At 45.6% G+C, this 24,212-nt stretch overlaps 2 protein-coding genes across 2 annotated transcripts in view; one reads left to right on the top strand and one right to left on the bottom strand.

Annotated features, from left to right (window-relative positions):
* PSTPIP1 (proline-serine-threonine phosphatase interacting protein 1) overlaps positions 1–4,006 on the top strand; it is a 34,186-nt gene extending 30,180 nt beyond the window's left edge. Inside the window, exons 15-16 of the mRNA XM_044450481.1 lie at positions 523–638; positions 1,899–4,006. Coding sequence (XP_044306416.1) covers positions 523–638; positions 1,899–2,030 — 248 coding nt within the window. The 3' untranslated portion in view covers positions 2,031–4,006. The remainder of the gene's footprint in view (positions 1–522; positions 639–1,898) is intronic.
* A 3,499-nt stretch (positions 4,007–7,505) lies between these two features.
* On the bottom strand, positions 7,506–23,895 carry TSPAN3 (tetraspanin 3). The gene is made up of 7 exons (XM_044450482.1): positions 23,720–23,895; positions 14,769–14,960; positions 13,431–13,505; positions 12,358–12,459; positions 11,558–11,710; positions 10,773–10,856; positions 7,506–8,404 (listed from the first exon to the last, which is right to left on the bottom strand). Exons 1-7 carry the CDS (start codon positions 23,780–23,782, stop codon positions 8,312–8,314), a joined length of 762 nt encoding a protein of 253 aa, XP_044306417.1. The 5' UTR covers positions 23,783–23,895; the 3' UTR covers positions 7,506–8,311.
* Between the last annotated feature and the right edge of the window lie 317 nt (positions 23,896–24,212).

Raw genomic sequence — 24,212 nt, 5'->3', positions numbered from 1 at the left:
AGCCCCACTGTAGTTTTTGGGAATTTCAGCAAGCGTTTCAAATACACCCTCATTACCACAAGGCGGGAGTTGGAGTTTTGAGTATTTTCATCATTCCTGACCACTGGCCATGCTGATGGGAACTGCAGTGCAATTATTTTCTGGAAGGTCATGGGTTCCTCACTCCTCCCATAAAGGCTAGCAATTTATTTTAAAGAGTAAAAAGCCAAGATTCCCAGAACACCTGAAACACTGCAATAGCCTGCCCACATTTTCACTGACTGTACATGAAATATCTGAATGTGTGTTCTTCAAAGACAGCAAAATGATTTCAGAGATACAGCAGTTCTGATTTGAAAGGAAGGCATCTCGAATGTGGTGTTCGAATTAGGCAGATCTAATTACAGCAACCAGGCATGTAACTTGCAGAGCGCCATGGTACTCCAGCCGTACGCAAGTGTGTGAGAAGAAGAGGACGGCTTGTGTTTGAGCACTTGTGTGGAATCCTCTGCCCAAGGCTGTTCACCCTTTTTCTTCCTATAGTTGATAAAGCAGATGGTGTTTATGCAGCAATTAATGTGGCCCATGACGACGACGACGACGACGACGAAGCTGATCTGCCCCAGGACTACCGAGTGCTTTATGACTACACAGCCCAGGTGAATGTCTAAGCTCTTGCGTACGGAGTCCAGTCCAGGCCTTCAACTCCCATCAGCCCTAGTCAGCACAGCCGAACAGCACTTAGAGGGCCACGTGTTTCTCATCCCTGGTCTACTTCTCTCAGGGTTGGAGAACCAATTGTGTGTGGGGGGGTTCTCCCCCAGCCCTTGCTGGGCCAAGCAAAATCAGGCGCTTGTGGCGATCAGCCACCGTGATTACACCCACTGGGCGTAATTTGTTCCTGGAGCAAGCAGGCTGTGCGAAGGGTTTTCTCAGCCAAGCCACCCTAATCCCCATTTTTCCTCTGACGGCAGACACGGCTCTGCTCTGTCCCTGCCCACAAAGGGAGACAGCAGCAGGGCGGGTGAAGAAAGTAAACTCGGCTCAATTTAAAAAACCGGTCTGAAAGGCCAAGGTGCAGCAAAATTTGGAAGCGGTGATTCAGGCCCCCAGAGGGGGCTGCATTGAAGGCTGGTGCGCGCATGCGCCATCCGCTGTGCATCCAGGGAATGTGGGATGGAGACTAGGGAACACACGGAGTTCCCAATCCAGGCATGAGCCAGAGCCCGGTTGCGTTGCTTTTGGAAAACTGCCTTATACCAGATTAAGCACTTCAGCCACCTGCTTTCTACCCCTGTGACTAGCACGCAGTCCTTCAAGAGTTCCTATCAAGCCACGGTCTTTCACTTCACCGCCCAGCTGATCCTGGGTATCAAGGGTGGCAAGGACCAGCTGAGCTGTATTCCTGGGCTGCGCTCCAAGCCCTCAACAAGGCTGCTGTGAGGAATCTCCGGTGAAGGAGCCCAATGTTGCCTTCCTGTGACCTCCGTGTGACTCTTCTGGTTCTGCAGATGGCCCTCTCCCCTTTCTCCAGGATGCCCCATCCTTAAAGTGGGGGAAGAGCTGCCTCTTCCTGGCAGAATAAGCCTTCAGTTAAAATGCGGACAGTGTTGGTATTTGATGTACACCTTTGGACAATTGCCAACACTTTCTGTGACGCTGTCCTGAATCAGAGCAGTACAAATGGAGTATTTTCCGCACCTTTAGTTTACAGAAAGGGCCCACAATCCTCCTGTCTTGCCTTTGACTCACATTGCCAATGTGACCTTCTCTAGAATAGAAGATCCAGTTCCAGTGTGGGGGATTATATTACAATGGTATCTTTTGGCTGGTTATCTTGGGAACATTATCAGAAGCATGTTTCTAAGAGCACTGACAGAAAGGGATTCTATTCCTTTCCCATGCCACTCTTTTTCCAGAATGAAGATGAACTGAATATCCGAGCAGGTGATGTTCTAACAGTCATTGAAGTGGGAGAGGACGGCTGGTGGACTGCAGAACAGAATGGACAGCAAGGATTTGTCCCTGGGTCCTACCTTGAAAAACTTTGATGAGAAGAACACTCCTATATGCTTCTTTCTCAACTAGACATACCTTAAAATTGCATCTTTTCGCTCTTTGTATTTGCCATCAATGAAGACCTTGAGTTGTACTCTTTAGTATAAAGAAGGGGTTCTTTGATGCTCTTTTTTAAAGCAACAGAACTCTCCAATAGATCTTGATTTATATGGTCTGGAATTCTGGCGGCTTTTCTAATCCCAGGAGCTCATGCTCCAAAACATTCTTGCCAGAGTCTAAAAGCAAACCAAGACTCTATAGCCTTAGTGGTTCTAATTCTCACACTGAACCACTTTGTAAAGGGATAGCCTGCAAAATTGCCTTATTGTCCCCTTAGAGAACCTGTGGTCCCTTGATTCTATAGGAGGATCCTCACTTAAAAGATGGTGGGCTTCAGTAAACCAGTTTAAGTTCATTTAGTTCATTCCTTTTTGTACTAGCACCTTCCTTCTCATGAACGAAACTTCAACACCTAGGTCAAATTATCCTTTCCCTTTCCTTCAGTCTTCTATGTTAGATGAACAGGGACTTGTTACTGAAGCTACATTTAGTGACCAAATTCTCAGCTGCTGGGAATACAAATACATTCACAGTTGTTCTGACAAGATACCAATGACCTATCTTCACAATCGCCATTTGGAATTCTAGCAGCTGGGAATGTGAATGCAAATAGCAAAAATAAAAGCCCAAGAAATAATTGCATGATCTATTCTGAATTTGTGACTTTTACATTAATAAAAGTAAGGTCCTTGGAGGTACAGAAGGGTTTCCTGCACTGTGAGGAACTGTTTGTCAGCTCCATGATAGAATGCCTTGCTTTCAATACTCCAGTGCCCATAAGGGCTGATTAACTCGCAATGGTTGTTTATCATTTATTAACTAGCACGCACAAACGAATGGTTATTTTAAGTTGAATCACAATAGAGGCAATTGCTAGTCTTTAACTTTGTAGCCATATCTACCAGATAGAAAGTGAGGATGTATTGTCCTAAAGAATATTGACATGTGTAAGATTTAAACAAATGTTGCTTGAATTCCTTCTTCCTCCATGAATACAGTACTGGTTGAAATGTTTTATTTAAAATGTAGATCTAAGTGCAATCCGATCATTAACAGCACACTGAAAAGGCTAATGAGTTTACAGTAAGATAGAACTGCCTCATTTGCTTTCAAGCTTTCTTCTAGCAGCCTGACTTGTATCGGTCAATGTATTGTTTCTTGTCTTCTGGCAAGACTAGAAGCCTGGATCTTCTATAGCGAAGTCATAGGTCTGGACATTTTTGCGAGTGATCTTGCAATTCCACTGAAGTTTACATGAGGCAGTGATTTCAGAAAGGAAGTGTACTCTGGTTTTTGGCATCAGCCAGGAGGGCTAGTGTATTGTGAGACCGCAGAAGGAAGGAGAAAGATCATGCTAGCCACATCCATGGGCCGAAAGAACAAGGACGCCACTCTGCAAAGAACACCAGCATGGAAAGATCAACCTGGCCCAAAGTACAGTTAAATTCTTGCTCAAACCTTAACACCTTGCTTCTGACATTGAAATATAGTTGCTCTTCTTTTACCCTCCACTCCCCTTTTCCTTGCATATCTTGACATTTCAGCTGTAAGCCCAATAGGAGAGCCCGTCTCATTTTTATTGATGTGAGCTGTTTTGGGAGACAGTTGTCTAAAAAGAAGGCTACGATGCAGTAATCAACTTGTGATCTTTAGCTAAACATTTCCAGGAACGCATTAGGCATAAACTCTTGCAGTCTCTAGGTATGTCCATAAACTACTGAAAATGAAGAATGTATTGCCTTGGCATCGATCAGACTTTGCAAGGTTGCTACTTTAAAAACAAAACAGTTAAACTCTCTGTATTTGAAATGGTCTGTTATTTAGGGTCATAATTATTGTATGTACATTAATTTAAGCATTTAAACTGAAACTTCTTTTGTATCTCACTAAACCATTGTGTTGTAACATTTACAAGACTTCATTTGTAGTTATTTTCTGCTACCCCTTTAACTACCAAAACTTACCCCACTAAAAAAGAGGACATTCTGAACTTTAAAAAAAAACCTGTGTCAGCTCTAAATATCACTTACACAACATGCAGAATGTCAAAACAACTAATTAAAAATAAATGAGTAGCAGCTTGAATGCAGGGTTGTTTTCAAAGAAAAAAGGTGACTACGCCCATATCTTTAGTGCAACTCATGGAAGGAAAAGGACAAATCCTTAAGCATATGACATACCGGGTGATCTCACACAAGTGTGAGGATGGGATATCAATGTCGTAAATATGGTGTTACAATGCACAGACTTGCAGCCATCGACCACGACCATCACCATGGCTTCCAGTTATCCTAACAGGGCATTTTTTTCTGATCCTGGGGATACTTCTATAATGGCCTGAGCTTTTAGTTTTGTTACCAGCACCAATTATACACTGGACTTCCTTCTGATTTTTCACAACGTATTTCCTTGTGATCTCATGTGACCTGTACATAAACTGGAGTCCAGAATAGCTGCAGATGTTACGCACAAGTGACAAATTGCCTAGGCACTCTGGTCAATTAATTGGCAAGTTTGCAATGTAAGAGAGCTCACAAATAGGAAAGCTTATAGTCACATCTATAAACCCATGCACCTTCCTTACGTATGAATGTATATATATCTCAAATATGTAACATTGAACAGAAAGATGGCAGCTATCTCTTCCATGAAAAATATAACCTTATTTGAAGAGTTGTCTAGTATTATTGCAAATCTTTTGCCATGCCCACTCATTGTACCAGCAAATGTGAAAGATTCTGTTTTTTTACAGATGGGGAAATTGGATAGTTCACACATGGTTCTGGTCCATATAATTTCGGCTGCCTGATTTCCCAATGGGCAAGTGTTCAGTAACATACCTGATTCATGCAAACCATTTATATTTCTTCCATTCCAAGCTTATGGTAGGTGCCAAAAATGGATGTGAAGCTACATTGTAACTAGTAGCCCCCCCCCCGCCAATCCAAGCTTACAATGTCAGGTTAGTGCTCAAGTGCCAAAATTAATTATGAGGTGAAGCACCGCTTACTCACAATCCACACATGTCCAGTTGCTGTAACCACAACTCCATTACCTAAACAGAGGACCGACTGTATCTGGCCAGCATTCATGCAATTCTTTCTTCCATGTGGTGCCCGTATCACTTTATCATCAGTGGCAAGATGTAATGCTGGAACATCATAAATGAATTCATTAATTGCTGTACAGATGTTACGGCTGTAATTCTAATTAGGTAAATTCCCCGCTACTGTCAGGTTCTGTAAAGCCATTACAAATAACCTCCAAAGTGTCTGAAGAGCCTGTCTTGTACCATTCTTCTTCCAAGAGCAAATTTTTCATCGTTTTCATTTGCGATTTTGGGTATGCACTTCAACTCCTCCAATGGGAAAAAAGGCATTTGATAATGGCTTTCTTCCTTTGTAGCAACTTGTGTTTTATTAGCTGACAAGCCTGAAAAAGTGCCACTGGTATTGCTTAATCCATACATCACTCAGGACAAAAGAACCTTTGTATAGGATTTCTTTACGGCTGGGGAGCGGGACCGAAAGAAAGCCAGTTTGGTTGGGATTTCATAATTTGATTTGATGGATGGTGGGAGTTCGGACTACACAGCGAAAGGTTCATGTTTCGGTGATCTTTCCTCCTTCCCAGGGTAGCACAGACCAGCTGCATTCAGACAAGAAAAGATCTGGCTGCAGGACGCTGACAGAAGCCAGCTTCTGGGAACGTGGTGACCTTTGACATCTCCCCATTTAGCAGTATTAAAGCAGGATCATGCAACAGGCTGGGAGAAAAGCACTGCCTCTGAACAGGAAATGGCAGGTGCCCCGCAGCTTGTCCAAGCAACAGTGCCTGGCTTACTCAGGGGCTACTTGAGCTATGAGGAGGAGGAAGGAGCACAGGGCTCGGCTGGCAGCATTCAAGCTGAGTCCTAAAATTCATCAGCACTTCTCCAGAGCTTGTATCTCCTTGAAGCTCACTGCTATTAGGACTCCAGCGTTTGGGTGTCTCATTTTAATATTCCGAGTAAATAAATCCATTCCTGCAGGCTCAGGGAAGGCAATTTCACCCACAAGTATTTTAAAGTAACAAGGTAAAGTCACTACAAGACTCAACTGTATCAAGGACTCGCGCAACTGGTCTTTTTTGAACATTCATACTGGCAATCAAATATCCCTCACAGAAAAAATGCAAGGGAAGTAAGTGGACACACTGAGGTTAAAATGCTAATACACAGAATCCAATGCACATTACAACCTCCCAGGACATTCAGTAAGAGACTCAAAAATTACCATGCGTCAGCAGAAACCAAGTTCAAAACAGGCCCTCCAAGAGGAAAATGCTTGATCAGTGTTCATATGCAGAAGTGATATTGCTGAGTGGGTAGAACAGAGACTGAAAGAGGCCAAATTATGCCGGAAAGTCACTGTCCCACCATAAGTGTGCGTGTTTGGTTCATCTTCCGTATTCAATGCCGTTTGGAAGCAGGTCACCCCCATTCCAACTGGACCATCTGGCACGACTACATAACCATGAGCTTATTATTCTATTTCTCAACAACAGCCTACCAGATCCACTGGCAGCACTGAGTGCAGGGAACAGCCCTTGATTGTAAAGGGAGGGGGGGAAAGGCGAACTAGTCCAGCCAGTTCTGGGATGTGTATCTGCTCAGCATCAGCCAACTTCTGCAGCCTGCTACTGCGGGGACCGGCACTGGACTCATCTAAGCTGACATGCTCCCACAGGAAAATCAAGGCTGACCGGGCTGATGGCAGACCTGGGACAGCTGGACACCTCGTTCTCCTCTTTCAAAGCGTCATCCTCCAGTGGACAGTTCATTTGAGGACTCTAGAGATCAGCTGGTACAATCTTCTCCATATGGGAGTGAAGCTTTGGGACTGGCAAACCTGAGGGCCCATTTCTTGTACCTTATCGTTTTACCTTTTCGCTCCGTGGCTGCCTCTCAGGGCTCTCATCACTCAGAGACAGGGTGGAAGAGAGGACCAGAAGTTCAGAGGCGTTCCCCCCAGCATCCTGCTTTGGAGCTAGGCAGGAATGAAACAGAGAAGGAGGCCGTTCCATCATATGAAACCTGAATGAGCATATTCTTATTTATCAGAGTGAGCAGAAGAACAGTTGACTCAAGGATATTCACCACTAGGTGGAAACATTATACCAGAGTGGGTTCTGGCCTATGAAGGCTGCTGCTATGAAACATTTGTAATTCAAGGGCGTTGTTTGCGCAAGGAATAACTGACCACACGGAAATAGCTTTCTGTATCTGCACAGAATGGTGCGTCAAGCTCTGAAAAGCACTGTGAAAGTAAATGACAAGATGCTTAATTATGGAGCATGTTTGCTAGACCAGTAGCTGCTATTTATGTTGGTTCAAGAGCGATGTGCAGATCACGAAATGTTAAGCCTGGTTTAGTTTTGAAGGAGATGGTCAGAAGATTTATTTGATCAGATTTCCTATTTACACTTTCACATACTATTTTGCTACTCTATAACAATTCACTCAATACATAAAACAGCCTCTTCATAGAAAAAATGAAATATTCATTATAGAACAGTAGTGCATACATTATACTCCTGAAAAGCCAGCCTGTACACTAATGTTTGGAGGATTTGTTCATTTGAATTTAAGAAGGTCAAGAGATGCACTCATGTGATTCTGACATTTTGGTTAGTAGTTGTTTTGTAGTGTTCTGGTCTTGATTTAATGCTTTAAAAAAAGTCAGACAGACACTGGTGAGAGGCAAGCAGAAAAAAACAAAGGGAAAAGATATTGCAAAGGTAGCCACCTACCCCCTCCCTCATACCACTTTGGCCTGTTATTCCACTCAGTCAAGAGCTGGAGAACTCTGCATCTAAGAATCAAATCAGTTCGGTGCCCAGCAATCAACTTACCACGTTTCAGTACACTGCTAGTTTTCCTGCCAAGTGGCCTTGTTTATGTAAGGGGCTCCAAAACAGTGTTTACTTGGCTGCTAACATGTGGAAAGCTGGCTAAAATAGTAAGAGGGGTCACAGGAACATGGGTGTGTGTGTGTGTGTGTGTGTGAAAAGTCACGCCTCTCTGCCCATCACCAGTGTATCTGCTAGCTGTCCCAGTCTGTGAAAGGAGTGCTTCTGCTGAGTCAAAATCGTCAAGACAACTGCTGCAGCTGCCCCAGCCAAGCTGCCTCCCAGGTAAAGGAAACCGAGTTCAAGCTTCAGCTCACAGCTTCTTCTAAGCGTAGGTTCCTCCAGTGATGAGCAGTTCGTAAGCAGGATCCCGACTCCTCCTACAGAGCACAATGCAGGCACACAGCATCCCCAGCAGCTGTGGAGAAGCAGAGAAACGGGCTGAGCATCCTGGGACATTATTTGTTCCCGACAGCGGCTTTCTGTAAATTGATCCGTGAGTTTCTAGCCATCTTATTTAGGACGGCATTGTCAGCACTCTCCTTCAAGTCAGCTTCCAGGCGGGAGGCAAACCTGGCCTATTATTTTGTATTCTCATTCAAAGGGAGAAGTGCTTGCTATTTTCTTGATACTTAAGGGCCTGTTTTTACAAGAGGCAGTTTTGAGTAACCAGCTTGCGGTGGAGTTTTAGCGGAGTTGAAGGGGCAGCATAGCAGCCGAGCGGCCCACATGGGAGCCTGGATGGAACAGCCTCTGGTGTGTCACTGCTCTGAACACTCAAAATCCTACAGTTGCGATGAATGGAGACCTTGATAGACACAGACTTGTGAGCAGAGTTTTGACAGTCACATTACTTCTGACCACGGGCTAAAGTACAGCCTGACTTAAAAAAAAAACAAACCAAACGCCAAAAATAAAAAACCCACACACCCCACAGCTGTCACTGGCTACAGAAGTTTTATGAACAGCCTGCTTCTGTTCAAGGCTCCCAGGTGTATATGGGCTCATAGCAGCCCCAAGAGGGCACAAAGGCAAGTTCAACCATTCATCACATCAGAGCTTAAAGTAGGTTTCAGCCACGATGGGACTCCTCCTGCAGCAAGGACTCAACTGTTTGGAACCGTGCATTTATCTTTGGAGAACTGTATTTTTCAGTTTTTAAGTTTGACTGGGTATCAGTTTGACCCGACGTGGCATGTCAAGTAGGAGGGAGGAACTAAAACTGCCAACTAGGGTAAATGACGATCTTTAATAACACAACTGCTGCTCATGGTGTGAATCAACATCAAGCTGACCAGAATGGTCAAATGTATACTTTCCCTTTCAAAACTGGACCTAATCAATCCAGATGGCTTATTTAAAAAAATGTTCAAATGTTCCAGTAATCGCTTCCCTGATAGCTTAACTTTAGAAATGTGAGACCGCCATGAAAGCGATTAGGAGCTGAAACGCAACACAAACAGCAGTGGCGGAAATGCCGAGAATAATAAAGCATCCACTGAAAACTAAGAAGAGTAAAATGAACCTGGTGCTCCAAAACTAGTCGAGTAAGTAAAGGAAAAGTAGGTATCAGCCAAGAAGGTGCTTCCTTAAGCAGGACAACAGCACTAGAAAGGTCCCACCTTGCCTTGGAAGGCAGTGGGGCCCAAGCAGGCTTCTGGGTACTCCGAAATTAAAGGAGGAACACATTCGTGGAGAAGCAGACAGTACTACACTCTGGCCCCAAGCATGAGGAGGTTTAAATAATCTGCTTGCCTCTCGGTGCAGGAGGCAACAGTCAAGCAAAAATATTTTTAGTTGCACTACAATCATTTTTCAATTTATTCTTTATGATCAAGGAGTTTCCAGTAAGAGTTGTTTGAACAATCATACTAAGCAGGAGAGCCTGAGCTGCCAGGAGCAAAATCCATTACCTTGTCAACAAAAGCCAAGACAAATATCTGGATTCCAGTTTGCTCAGGACAAACAGTGGGTAATGGGTCAAATACAAGGCTCTTACAGAAGAGATGAGTAATTATCAGCTGCGATCATACGTGGATGCATTAACACCAAGTTATACCAAACTCTGGCGAGGGTGGGGGCTTTTAAACGGAAGGAGATTTCAGAGGCTGTCATTATTCTGTGAATGAGCTGCGAGAGTCACATGGTTGCTGAAGCCTACACCAAGATGAAGGATCAGGTGGAAGCGGCTACAACCAGCAGCCAACCAGAAACAGTAAAGATGGAACACAAAATACCGAATACACACATTACTCTGGTCGAGCTTCTTCTCACAAGAAGAAAAACCCAAGCTGCACATCAAAAGTGGAGGTTCGTGTAGTGCACTGCGCAAAGGCAGGCAGATGTCTGGCAAAGAAGGTGCAGGGAGTTCTCTTTGGATTTCAAAATATCACACCTTCATTGGAAGAACACTTTAACGACTTTAAATAAAGGAGTATTTCAGTGTGCCAGGACCATGTACATCAACTGGTTTTAAGAGGGTGAGGCTCTTCTCGGCCAGCGCATTTCAAATCACGTCAGGGCTGGCCGACGTTCTGTCCCAGAATCTCTGTGTATTTAGTCCAACCCGCTGTTTACACAGCTTTTGAGGCGACAGCTGGTGGGCAATTCCAGCAGTGCCCACGCTGTTCTTGCTTAGATGATACAACTGAAGGACAGAACACGTGCGGCCAGGGAACGGCATTATGGCAGCTAAGGCATGCCTGGCTCAAAGCAAGACGGGGAACATCGGAAGAGCCGTTACTAATTCTCCCACCTCGAAAGCATTTATAGATTCCGAGCCTTACCTGAATGGCGGCAAAGGCCAGTGCTGCCCAGATAACATACATCATGATCTCCTGCAGCTTCTTTACAACCAGCGCTTCACATCCCTGAAAAACAAACAAGCCCTTAAGGGCTCTCATTGCCAACTTCTAGAATGTTTTGAGCAGAAAGCTGGGATATTGGTTAACAAAAGGCTTATTTCTAAGACTACGTCTGCATTCATCAAGAGGATGCTACCCGGTTGGGTCCAGGGGAACCACCAAAACTGGTTTCTGGAGCAGGTGGGTTGATACCCCACCAGGTTCTTTCTTCTCCTTGCCGTTGCTCCTCTTCTCCCCATCCTATGCTGCAAGCACACTCATCTCCTCTTCCTCTGGCAGGTGGAAAGAGGAGGAACAAAGCCTGCGATGGGGTAAAAGGGACGGCTGCTGCGGCAGCTGGTGGTGGGAAAAGCCCAAGTCAAAGGACGGCAGCCAAAGGTGGAGGAGGAAGGAACGGCAGTGGCCAGGAAAGAGTCGGGCGAGCTACGCCTGGGGGCCTTGGAGGGCACCGACATGCCCTCAGGTGCCACGCTGCTGGCCCTATCTGGATTCTCAGCGTTTAAGAAAACCCGGCAGAAAATGGATTTCCCTTCAAAGAAATCAGAGGAGTATGGGAGACACGAATTAACGGCGTTCCAGTTAAACCATAGGCCCTGCTTACTGTTGCTCCCTTGCACCCGTCTCCATCTCTTAGCCTAGCACCCTTCAAGAAACCGCCATCTTTTACTGTGAATGCTGCAGAGTAAGTAAGTAAGAGAGATACTAGCCTCGGCATAAAGGTCTGTGGGGTGAGCCAAGCTTCCCGTACAGTTGCTGATGGCGGCCTTACAGCAGCTAAGGGGCACGCTGTTGTTCTTCGTCTCCTTGAACCAGTTTGTCGTCTCCCAGTCACTGTAGTTGTGGATCCCACAGCAGCGCAGCTACGACGGAAAAGAAGAGATGGAGAAGGCACTGGGCAGGCCGGGGGGCGCCCACCAAGAAATCGCTCTGTGCAAAACCCAACGCGCCTGCTCTCCTGGCTGCTTTGAGTACCGCGATACCGGCAATTTCACTGCCGCCATTATTCGCAGCATGCCCCACTGGCTGAATTTGCCTTACGGAAGCGAGATGCACCTTCTACCTCCACCTCCAGCAAGTCTCGCTTCCTGCCTTACCTCAAGGAATGGGGTTTGGGGAAGCAAAATCTTCCTGCAGACCAGCCCCAGGGCTCATCTACACTATTGCATCCCTATCCTGGGCTGAGCAGCAGATGCTCAATAAAGTGCTTTACTCTACAAAGTTGTGTCTTGTTGAACAAGACCTGGTCCAAGACCTTCTGAGGCTTTTTTATAACCTTGGGCATCTGGAAGTCAGCTACTGTTCAACATTGAACACTACCAGGTATCAGTCAATTTGCTACCTTGCCTAGCGATGGCCCAAGGCAGGGTTGAGGTTACTGCCACTACCTTCTATGTTGTTTCTGTTTCCCCAGAATCTGCTGGCCACCTGGCAGCATCAAACAGGCTAAACTGATTGACGTTCTCCCTTCTTTTTTGCTAGGCTGGACAGCATTTTTGTGGGTTCTCACCTGCCTCTGCACATAATCAATTGCACGGCTTGCAGCATCCGGGTTAGTTCCATTGTAGGTGTTATACACTTTCGTAATACTGTGATTGACTTCAGCCTCCACCTATTAAAACAAACAAACAAACGGACGCCAGTGTTCCCATTCTTAGCAGAAAGCATTCAGTTCAGAGAACTGCAAGGCTCCCATTTCTCTTAAGAGCTCTTCAGTGTGTAGAGAAACAGCCCCTGAATGTAGTGTGCTCTTCAACCATTATCAAACAGAGTATCTTAGAACTTGAAACTCTTGTGAGTTTTGCCCATCCTTTTAAAGTGATGCAGGTGGAAAATGTCTTTTCACTGGTAGATCCTGCCTATGGGAATTCCCTCTCCAGAGAGGCCTGCTTGCTTTCTACTTCGTTATCTTTTTCAGTACCTGGTAACGACCTTTCATTTCTTAGGCTTTGAAAAGCTCACGTTTTAGCTGCTCTAATCTGGTGGTGTCCACTACAAGTCCTTCATTGCTTTGATCTTGTATTGTTTAAAGTAATTAATATTTTAATGTATTCTTTATTTCACAGCCACACCTGCCATAGTCAAAGCTATTTTAGTTCTCAGTTTTACCTAAGAAATTTCTAAACACACATGTTCTACCATCAGCCAATATGCAAGGTAGCATCTTAGGGCAAGCCAACACTAACATACACTCTTCTGTTATAATAGGAAGTTTCAGCTGGATCACTTGGCTGCTCCCTTCTAGCCTTTTGTGTGTATAACGTATACGACACTTAGAGAAGGGAGAGTGTTCACACAGTGCTCCACAAGCGGTGTGATCAGAAGCAGGCCTCGGGCACGTGGGTTTTCATGTCTTCTCTTTGAAATTAATGTCCAAACTGTGCTTTTTCAACACAGAACCCCTTTTGACTCTGGACACTAAACCTGTTAAATAGGGGGATCTGTTAGCATGTGTCTCTGAAAGGACACCGAGTTGGTAAAGTGCTGTATTAGTTGCAGTTTCATTCAAGGTGATCAGTTTTAAATTGAGCCAAAACTGTACTATTTAGGAGAATGTTTTAGCACTTTAGAAGAAGCAGTTACCTTTGCTCTGTAGATATAACCGAGAACAACCACCACAACTTCTGTGATAAAAACCAACAGGAGGATGATCACAAACTGCAAAACAGAAACAATTTTATGCAAATAGTTTTGTGAAAATATGACTTTTGGTTATTGTTCACATTAGAATGACCTGGTAAGAACAGGTTAACACTGTCCATTAACAGCGACTATACTTGTTATATTAAGTGACTCAATTCTGCTGGTAATTTGAGGAAGCAAATGCAGTACCTAAAGAGAGATCAAGATAGCTATCAAGGTTCAGGTAAGTGCTATGTAGCAGCCATTCCATGGGGAATCAAGTTACAGTTCTTTGAGTGTAATACAATATTCCAGACTATTGCTTTCAACCCAGGCCAAAAAAAAATCCATCTTTAGTGGACTTATATTGGTTGTTAGCCCAACTAAGCAGGTTCTGTTCTATTAACAGAATGAATGTTTGTTTCTTACATGATTAATACACAAAAACCGACTGCCATCGGGTAAATATTTTGGAGGGGAAAATTCCACCTTATGAGATAGCGTGTTTTAAGAGAGGTGCCACTCTTAAGTCAGATGACTGAAATGTGCCTACGCATCATTGCATATACAAGGCTCCCTCAAATTTAAAACCGATAAAAACTGATTTTGACCGCACACCTGGAGGCTTTCCAGAGCAACTGTAAAAAGGATGGAGATCAATGACTTGTTACTCACATATCTATCCTGAAGTCTGGGGGAAACACTATTTAGAGGCAATGATGTTAACAAGTTTTTTTTTCCATACTGTGGGAAGTAACACAGGAAACCATATCGTGGGTCAGAGTAGTTTAGTATTTCATCTTGTAGGTAGTATTGGTCCTCCAGGGTCTCCACTAAACCCTGGACCCCTGGCAGGAAAAGCACGGGCTCTACAACTGAGCTATGGTCCACTGGATTAATGTCAAGTATATATTTGTCCTGCCAGAGCAGTGCTGTGGTTAGACTGTGACTCAAGAACTCAGGGTTCAAGTCACCACTCCGTGACGCTGACTGGGTGACTTTCAGCTAGTCACTGACTTGCAGCCGAAGGGTGGGAAGGCTCATGCAAGCCATTCTGGATTCCTTGCGAAAGGGAAAAGGGGAGGATGTTATGTGTAGTAATATAATAAATGAGTTTGCTGAGTTAACCAAGTTACAGTTGGCTAACAAGATCACTTGATTATTTTATGCCAACCATACGTACCAAAAGGCAAGGGATCCTGTGGTTTGCAGGGACTACTGGGGGCCTTAATGACTATCCGTCTGAGGAAATCGTCTGTGGTGCACCAAATGGAGAATTCCTTGCAGCATTAGGCTTACCGTAGCGAGCCCACAGCGGCTCTCCCGGATTGTGGCACAGCAGCCGATCAGACCAATGATGAACAGAAGCGTCCCCACTGCTATGATAACCACTGCAGGGATGAGGGTATAGACGTCTTCAAAGAAGTGGTCATAGTCGTCGTATGTGATGAAGACATAAGCCCCCACGTAGCATAAGATGCCTGCTGCCGCCTGCAAAAAACAATGCAACGAACATTGGCAATGAGAGATCCCGGTCGCAGCTTCTTTTGATATCCTTATCTTTCAACTTTATGGCGATTACTCCATTTTAGGAAGAACATTAAGCCTTTTCAGCCAAAGAATAACAGAAATACTTCAGCGCCAGGTTAAGACCTTTTTATTTGATCAACATTTCAATAAGTTTTAATATTGTATTTTACCATTATATTTTAACCGCAGCCAGAGTGGGTCGATAACTTATTTATGTTTGGTGATATTTGTATTTTATCTTTGTAAGCCATCCTGAGGCTTTTGCAAAGGACGGCATAGAAATAAATAAATAAATTCCTAGAAGGAGGGAAAATGCACTACCACCACTCCTACCCGGATAAGGCAACCGGACTTCACCTGAAGCCACTGCCAAATAAGCCAAATTATTCCAAGTAAAGGACATATTACTTTTGTTTACTTGCCTCCACCCTGAATTCACATTTCCTCTCATTAATCCAAGAAATCGGCCAGATCGGCTAAACCTACTCAAACTGCAGGCGACATTTTTGGTGCAAGGGTATTTCCACTTCCGGTCACCCAGTGCATGTTGCCTGTGCCAAGCGTGCAAATTTTAATGCCCGCAGCTCACTTAGGAGGCACTCTGACAGCCCGAGTTCGACTTTATCATGGTCTGGTAACTCGAAGGCAGCAGTTCTGGGGCTGCACGCGGCTTGCCTTGGAGACAACGACTGTTTTGTTATTGTGCAGACTAAAATATAAATAAGCATCAGTTCACCAAGGCCTGGCTGGCACACAGCTCGAGTGGTTCTCTTGCACAGAGGTGCTAAAGCCAAATTCCTCTGAACTGCGTATGGGTCAACGTGAGATCCATGCCTCTATTTAAAGTTCTTGGGCACACAAGCACGAAGGACAGGCTCCAGAGCCACTGTTCCACACCCACTCCATGAAACCGCCACCCTCCGCTATTTTGGCCCCACTGTGAGCTGCCAAGGAGTTTCGGGACGCACATTCTCTCCAACAGAGCCAGGACGCAAGTGTTGCAGATGCTGTGCGCTTCCAGGCGTCAAGTTCCCTGCACTGACATTGCAGAGTGCTGCAGCTCCACGTCAGAGGAGGAGGGCACCCGGCTTCTGCAGCCTAGCACGGGAGGGCGGCTTAGGAATGGCTTCCCTAGATAGAGTAGCTAGACAAGCATCCATTTGAAGTCCCCAAAACAAATGAGGACATTGTTGCAAGCACAAGAAGATGCCAAAATGAAAGCAATCCCGAAATAATCTCAAAGAGCTTATGTTCACGTGGCACCAAACCAGTGATCCCGTAAGGTGCCATGCCTCACCAAATTCATACTGCCATGTGCTGCCACTACACATTCTCAAGTGGCATGTATTTGCAATTAGCTTGTCTAGCTTACAGCCAGTGTATTTCCAGTTTACCAGGGGGAAGGAGGGGCCACAAAGATTACGCACCAAAGCAGCCTTTTGTTTCGCCCTTAATACACAATCACAGACAGCCTAGCAAAAGGCCGTTTGAGAGCCTGTCTCATACTGGGAGAGGAGCACAACCCAGTACGCAGCTCACAGGTTCAGCTGCTGGAATTTCAAGTTAAAAAATCATTTAGCAGAAAGAGGTCCCCCCACCCCCGCCTTTGGTCCAAGACTCCAAAGAGCAGCCCTTGTCAGGTGAACAGACAGACCGAATTGGTTTACTATAGTTAAGTCTTCAGTAATCAAGGAAGTAGCCAGCATTCAGAGCAGGGTGGGGAACCCATGGTAAAGGATGATGGAGGTTTGAGTCAAGCAACACTTGGGAGTGCTATAGGTTCCCTGCATGCCAATTTAGAATCTGGTATGTCTGCAAACACAATTTTAGAATGTGGCATTTTATGAGAACACTTTTTAAAGAGCCACCCAAAAGAGCTGGGGAATACTCTCATTATTATTAATTGTTGCCTAGCAACAGAGCACAAAAATAGCTTGCTAATGTTATCGCCCTCACTAAAGGATTCAATACAATTGTCAAAAACATAAAAGAAATCCTAAATAAGATTCTTGGACAGTTGCTTTTCATTCTCTAATCTTTTAGGACATGCTTTGCATTTTCTACTACTTTAGAGCTAGGCATTTTACTGGTAAAAAAGATACTAATGCCACTAATTTAGAGGAAAGACTTAATGAGATAAATTCTGAACAATCTGAATTTATAACAATGTCACATATACATAAACAAATATGTAGTTGAACAATTCTTGACTCAATGCAGAAACTAGACAAAAAGCAACATTTTAAACGAGATTAATTAAAGCATGTACCCCTTCTGTGATCTGGTGTAGATATAATGCTGCCCCCAAACGTGCCATGAAGGCCTACATGTTCCTTCTACCTTTGCCTTTGAATTACACTTCTGCCTGCAGTGCATGTCTAACCATCCTTACACAATATATCCAGCACAGACAGAACAGTGCTCAATAATAAGTCATTATTCTAGTTATGAACACAAAATGTAATGAAGCATGCATTATAAACATTTACTTCTGTGAGTGAATATTTATGGACCTGTAAGTTCTAAAGCCCTGGCTTTGGACAGCATCATGATGCACTTATAAAGACAGGTTGCTATTTATAAAAGGAGTCTCCTTGGGTTCACAGAATATTTGACGCTGATTATATAATAAGGAGCTAAAGGACCAGTGTGTCAGCCTACACTGCCTCAGTCATCAAAACTCAAGACAGCTCTTTGCAGCTATTTTAGATTTTGCTGATTCTATGCGGCTACAGAAAGGCTTAAACAATATCAAAGGCATAACACTAACTTTACTGGTGCTCCAACGCAAGGTAATATAATTCTGCAATATCTGTAAGCATGTAGTTTACATTGTCAATAAAAGAGTACTGGCACCACCAGTGCTATAGAATCCTTTACTTCTCTGCCCCTGTACTAGCTTAAAGAAACAGTTTGGCTGTAAATATAGTGGGCAAGATTGAGCTTGCTACATGCTAGGATGCTTCCCATTATACTGACCTAAGTTTTAAAGAAATGAGACAAGGCCTGCTCAGAGTACAGCTGGCATTAGAAGCAGATTGTCAATCATTTATGCCAGTGGCATAGGCTGACTGGCATTAAAAGCATTTCACTATACCTCCTAAGTAGCCAAATGACAAATTTTAAGCTCTTAAAGGTCTGACTGTCTAAAGCTCATTAAAATACCATGAACTGTGGAACGGAAATGTATTGATTCTAATCTAATGGAGATGAACTGTGCCTCTGAACTATCATCAATTCTCTGATGGCTGGGAAACACAGACTAACTATGACCCTGAAAAAAGAGCTCCTACAAAGCAAAGGTATCTATTCTGTAACAGGCCTAGTCACCTAGAAGACCCTGAAGCTATCTGAGAAGAACATGACATAACTACAATGACTACAACACATTATTAAATCTGACTGCCACTGTTACCAGTAGGTGAACTATAACAGTGTGAAGTGTGATAAAATAACACCCATGACATTCGGCTACACCTGGCTAAGCAGAATCGGGCAGAAGGTCCACTAGCAGACTCCTAGACAACTTCCGCAACATCACGCAGGCCCTATCAGTGGCAAGAACTCTTACTAAGTATTCTACCGTTGTCTCTTTCACAATGTCTGCTTTTGGGAAGACCGGATACCCAGCATCACTTATTCTAGTTATGCTTGAATTTTCAAAAAGTATACATCCCTGGTTTGTTTTTGAATTTTACAATCCTTGAGGTAAGAGGAGTTTAGTAAAGAACAGTAGATCACAGGCGAATAAACTGAACACATGGAATACATTGGCCCAGGTCATGAATGTGCTCACTTCAAGGGGTGGGGAGGCGGGATGCTGCAGAGTAGAAAAAAGCTACAACACTTTTTAAAAGGTCTAAAAGCCTCCACAAGGACCCTAATCTGCTGGAAGAGGAGGCAGTTAGAAGACAGAAATGAGACCAGGTTTCAGAGAAAGTGACTGTTTGACTGAAATGTAGATGCATTTTCTAATTCTGCTACGTCTGGGAAAAAAGGTATTTGTGACTTGTGAGCTTTAGGAGAGGCCAGCTGGATCAGGCCATAGGCCTACCAAAGTCCAGCATCCTATTTTTCCCACAATGCCCAACTGCAGTGTCTTTGGGAAGCCCACAAAGAGGATGAGGGCGATAACCCTCTGCCACTGTCCTTCCTAGAGACTGGCAATCAGAGGGGGTAATATACAGTCACCATGCCCAAGAGGCCAGAATTATCATCAGCAGACAATCAAGATCATGTACAAGCTCATTTTTCTCCACAAAGGTCTCTGTGTAAGGGCAGAGTAAACCCAATGTGTGGGGATGGGGGCGGGGGGAGAGAGGAGGAAAAAACAAGGTATACAGAGACTTAACAATGCTCTCATTCTCTTGCATGCACTGGGTCACATGGTTCTGCAACCTGAACTGACTCATCGGAGCCACCAGATCCCTTCAACTGCACAAGAACAATGAAGCACACACCAAGCTTCAGAAAACTCCTTCCAAGATGAAGTTATGGCATTCAAGGCCACAGTGAAAAGGCACTCTGAGAGCCCCCTTGGTCGAGAAATTTCTGGGTGTATTTCAGGCAGCTGTGACTCAGTGTTCTGCCAAGGACTCACCTTCTTCCAAAAGTGTTCAAGTTGCATCGGTTTGGTTCAGAAGGAAAGGAGGGAACATTAGCTCAAGGTCAAGTTTCAAACACAGTAATAATTTATAGGTTCAAGTAGTAAGGTACCGTATCTTATTTAGCTCAGTGTTGTAGCACCACGCTTAATATGCTACGCAGGCACCAGATATTGGAGAGTAAGCCTCTTTGGGCAGAATGCTAAGCCAGCGTGGGTTAATTAACCTGTGGGGCCTCGGGGTGCATACTAGCCATGGATTGGGCCTTGGGGGTTACACAAGTTAAACAGTAATTGGAGAACTCGAGAACAATATGTGACCTCTCTTCAAGTGAATGATCATCTAGTTTTGTTTCAACTCTATCCAAACCATCACACTCCACAATCTAAAAACAGGATCAGAAACATCCCTGCATGTCTATAGATACATGGCCGCCTTTGCCAGGAACAGAAGTCTTACCTAGAACAATTTACCAAGAAGCCATACAACACACAATCACAGAACAGTTTTACCTGGGTACAACTTAAGAATACTATATTAAAATTTCATCAACATAAACAAGTTACAAGATTATAATTAGACATGACTTGTCCTATGACTGATAACATATTACATGTAAAGTACTCCAGAAGCACATTTCTGTGCCAGACACTGTGTCTGTTCAGACATTATCTGTTGGAGAGAAAGCTGGCCAGAGTTTCAATTAAGCCTAGTCTTCTACTGGGAGAATTTCCCACCTGATCCATATAATGCTGCCGCCACCACCAACCAAAGAACAAATATCTCTGGCTGGTTTACAACAATACATGAAATACAATCTAAAATACAGACAACCATATAAACAGAAAAAAACACCTTGCCCTACAAAACTTTAAAATCCATTTTAAAACAAATGTTAAAAAGCTACAACAGCTTATACATATTAAATCATGAGACCTGTTTAAGCAGCTAACATAAGCCCCAATAGCAAACTAATTAAATGCCCTGTGGTAGAGCACAGTCTTAACCTGGCACCAAAAAGATTGCAAGGTTGGGACCAGGAGGGCTTCACTGAGGAGCTTGTTCCATAACTGGGGTGGGGGGTGCACTCAAAAGGCTTTTCTCTTTATCATCACTAACCAGGCCTCTCTTGGAGGTAGCAATCACTGGCAGGCCCCAGATCTTGACTGCAGTGTTCAGTCAAGGAGAGGCATTCCACCAGGTATTGTAGTCCCAAGCTCTGTAAGGCTTGATGCTTAAAACCAGCTCCTTGAACTGGGCTAAGCACGTGGGCAGCCAATGCAAGTGGGTCAGAAATGGTGTTTTTAAGTTCAGACCATCTGGTCCCTGTTATTAATCTGGCCATCACATTTCGAACAAGCTGCAGCTTCTGAACAGCCTTCAAGGGCAGCCGCAGACACAATGCACTGCAGCAATCTCTAGAAGTCTGTAAAGGCAGATTATTGAAACGAGGCAATTCCTGTCCAGATCCGGACATAGCTTGGCCCCAAGCTACAAACCTGCTCCCATTTAGAACGGATTACTTCCCTCCAGCTGGTCAAAAGAATGGTCCACTAACAGCAGCTCAGTCTTGTCTGGACTGAGTTTCAGTTGTGTCTGACCCTATCATCTCCTTAACATATTTCCTCCCAAGGACAGGCGATTTCTTCCTTTAGTAAATGAACTAAACAAGGCAGCCCTGTGCAAAAATACCCTTCAGATTTATACCCAAGAGTCACATTTACATGAACTGGAGTTTACATAGCTCCTTCCAGAAGTACATATTAAATAACATATTTGATATCAATAAGCCCACCAAGCCTCCATGTACTGTTTAACTCCAATAACAAAAGTACAATCCACACATGCCACTTCTTCAAAAATTTAAACTGATACACGACAGTTCAAAACTTAAGTCACAGAATGTAAAAACATCATCTAGATATTACGTATCCAGAAACATCATAATATCACAGTAAAAGGACTGGAATAAAACCAGAAAAGTTTGTGTTAAAAATGGGCTAAAGGACATACCACATCAAGTTGAATGGGCTGGATATTAGCAACAATGGATCTTTTTAGAAATCCTATTTATAGCTATTTTTGTTCATAATATTTTTGTTATTTTTGTTCGTAATATAGTATGACCGCATGCCTCAGCATCTTCAGCGGCTAAGACTTTTTCACACCTGGAATAATGCATCTGGCGTTACATTAACTCGAACTCCAGCCAATCGGCTCTGTACTGTTTACCATCATGTTCTTAAATTGCATTCCCTTTGCTTGTGTCAGGTCATGCTGAACTCATAGTCTGTGCCTCTGCCCACCTCTCTGCCTTCCCTCAGATGTTACCAAATGTTTGCTCTACTAACCTTGGCAAGCCACTTATGTTTATATAAAATTTGGACTTTAACTGCAGCAGCTCAGGTATAAGTTCAAGATGAAGATCTGAACACTGAGATACAAGTAACTCATCCAGCTTGCGCACTCTGATCTCTTTTCTGCTGGCCCCAGTCCATTCATGTTGCCCTAGTTTGGATCCACCCCATACACACATCCCTCAAAAGAGCCACAGTTGCCACGCAACTGCAAAGATTTATCTTCCTTTCTGCAACTTGTGGGGGAAGGATAACCTGAAGCAAAGCTACTTGGGTGCCATCCCAGGGGAGTCCCTAGCCGTTCCTCCTCCCAGTGTTTCCCACTCCACAAAGCATCACTGCCAACAATGTTTGCCAGTTCATCCATATTTTAAATAGAGGACTATCATTAATAAATTAAGAACTGCATGAATAAAATTCGAGGCAAGCAAAACCACTGCAGCAACCTAATATCAGTGTGCAGCTTAAAAACCAGGCATCAGTATCGCAGCGAATATTGATTCTTCCAACACCACATGAAACTATTCCTGGTCACCACTGTTTAATGGTTTCAGTGACCTCCTTTCAGAAACATATTTTTTTAATCCTTTAAGCAAGTCCTCATGTAACCAAAATACCCCCATCTCTTTCTGTCCTATCCATAAATACGCACATACTTTTGGGGGCCTGATTAAAATCTGGGATGGCTGATCTGCTTGAAGCAGGACCCCAAACACATACAGAAGCATGCAGCGCTAATAAGGGTGAATCCTCTACCTTCTGGTTTTCTGCCCAAAGAAAACCCTGCTCTTAAAGGCAAACAGGAATAGGGGTGTTTTTTGGGGGGGGGGGAGATAGAAAAGTTAAAAGGTTGAGAAGAGCTGGGGCAAGAATTTCTGGTGCTAAGATCCCCAAGCAGCATCTGAGCTCATCATTTCGGATTAGATCATTGCTCGTGACGGCTGCTCTGGACCGCTTAATGGAGAGAATCCAGGTTTGCATCCCTGTAATATGAACGAAATCGCTGCACCAGCCAGAATGCAGGCTCTGCCTTGCGGGGGCTTTCTTCCCCCACTCCAACAGTCCCAGGTTTGCCCCCTTCGGTCGAACACGGGTCAGCGGAGCAGGTGCGAAGCCGCACAGCCGGGAAGACCGTCCGTCCGTCGGATGCGCCGCGACGGGCCCAGCCGACCCACGGCTGCATGCTCCGGGTCACCTTCCCAACCCCTTGGGCACCTCCTAACGGCCCTCTTCCAAAGGGCAAGGCCCGGCCCGGGTCGTCTGAATATCCCTGGGGCGTTCAAAAAGGCGACAACAAGAGCGCCCCGAACTAGCTTGCTACGGCCGTGCCCCCTTCGCTAATAATAAAAGGAATGCCAGCCATCCAAGGGAAGGCCGGAGACACACACGCCCCCTCCCAGCAAGCGGTCTGCCAACACTCCCCCGCTCCCCGAGGCGGCTGCGTACAGGGCCCCGCTCCTCGGGGATGAAGGACACGCGTCTCGCGCCGCGTCAAGAACGTGTGAACGGAACAACCCCGGGCGAACGGGGGAGGGGTCTCGCGGCGGCACCCGACACCAACGCCCCCCCTCCCCGCCACCGTGGGAGGGGACCCGGGAAGCCGCTGGGCAGGCGGGCAAGGGGAAGGGTCGCTCTCGCGGCGCCGGGGCCGCCCGGCCGCCCCCCCCCCCACGCCCCACAGCCGGGGAGGCCGCCGGGCCGAGCCGCCCCCGCGGCCGAGGCGGGGAGAGGGGCCGCCGCCTCCTGCGCTGCCGCTCACCCAGAAAATGAGGTTGAGGAAGAGGAGGACGGTCTTGGAGGAGGTGATCCCGCACTGCCCCATGGCCGCCGCCGCGTCGTCGTCGTCGTCTTCGTCGTCGCTGCTGCCGCCGGCGGTGCCGCTGCCGAGGCCGCTACGGCTCTCCCCGCCCAGCTCCGGCTTCCACCGCCGCCGAGCCAGCAGGCCTGCGCCGCGCGGACTCCTCCCCCGGCGAGAGGAGCGGCAGGCAGGGAGGCAGGGCCCAGAGCACCTAAGATGGCCGCCCCTCGCGTCACGTGGGCGGCGGGGGCGCGGGCGGGGGCGCGGGCGGGGGCGGAGGGAGGGCCTCTAAGATGGCGGCGCGGCCCGAGGAGGGAGCTGCGCACGCGCAAACGCCTCGGGCCTCGCCGCCGCCGCGCGGGCGGAGCCTCCGCGCGCGTGACGGCGCTGACGCGCGGCGCGGGGCGGGGCGAGCGGGGGCGGGGCTTGTGCCGCCCGCGAGGGGCGCCTGGTC

The sequence above is a fragment of the Varanus komodoensis genome, unplaced genomic scaffold (genome assembly GCF_004798865.1).
Source record: "Varanus komodoensis strain SLA01 unplaced genomic scaffold, ASM479886v1 scaffold67, whole genome shotgun sequence".
Classification (NCBI taxonomy): domain Eukaryota; kingdom Metazoa; phylum Chordata; class Lepidosauria; order Squamata; family Varanidae; genus Varanus; species Varanus komodoensis.
Note: the sequence above shows the minus strand (reverse complement) of the source record. Positions and strands in the feature narration are given on the sequence as shown.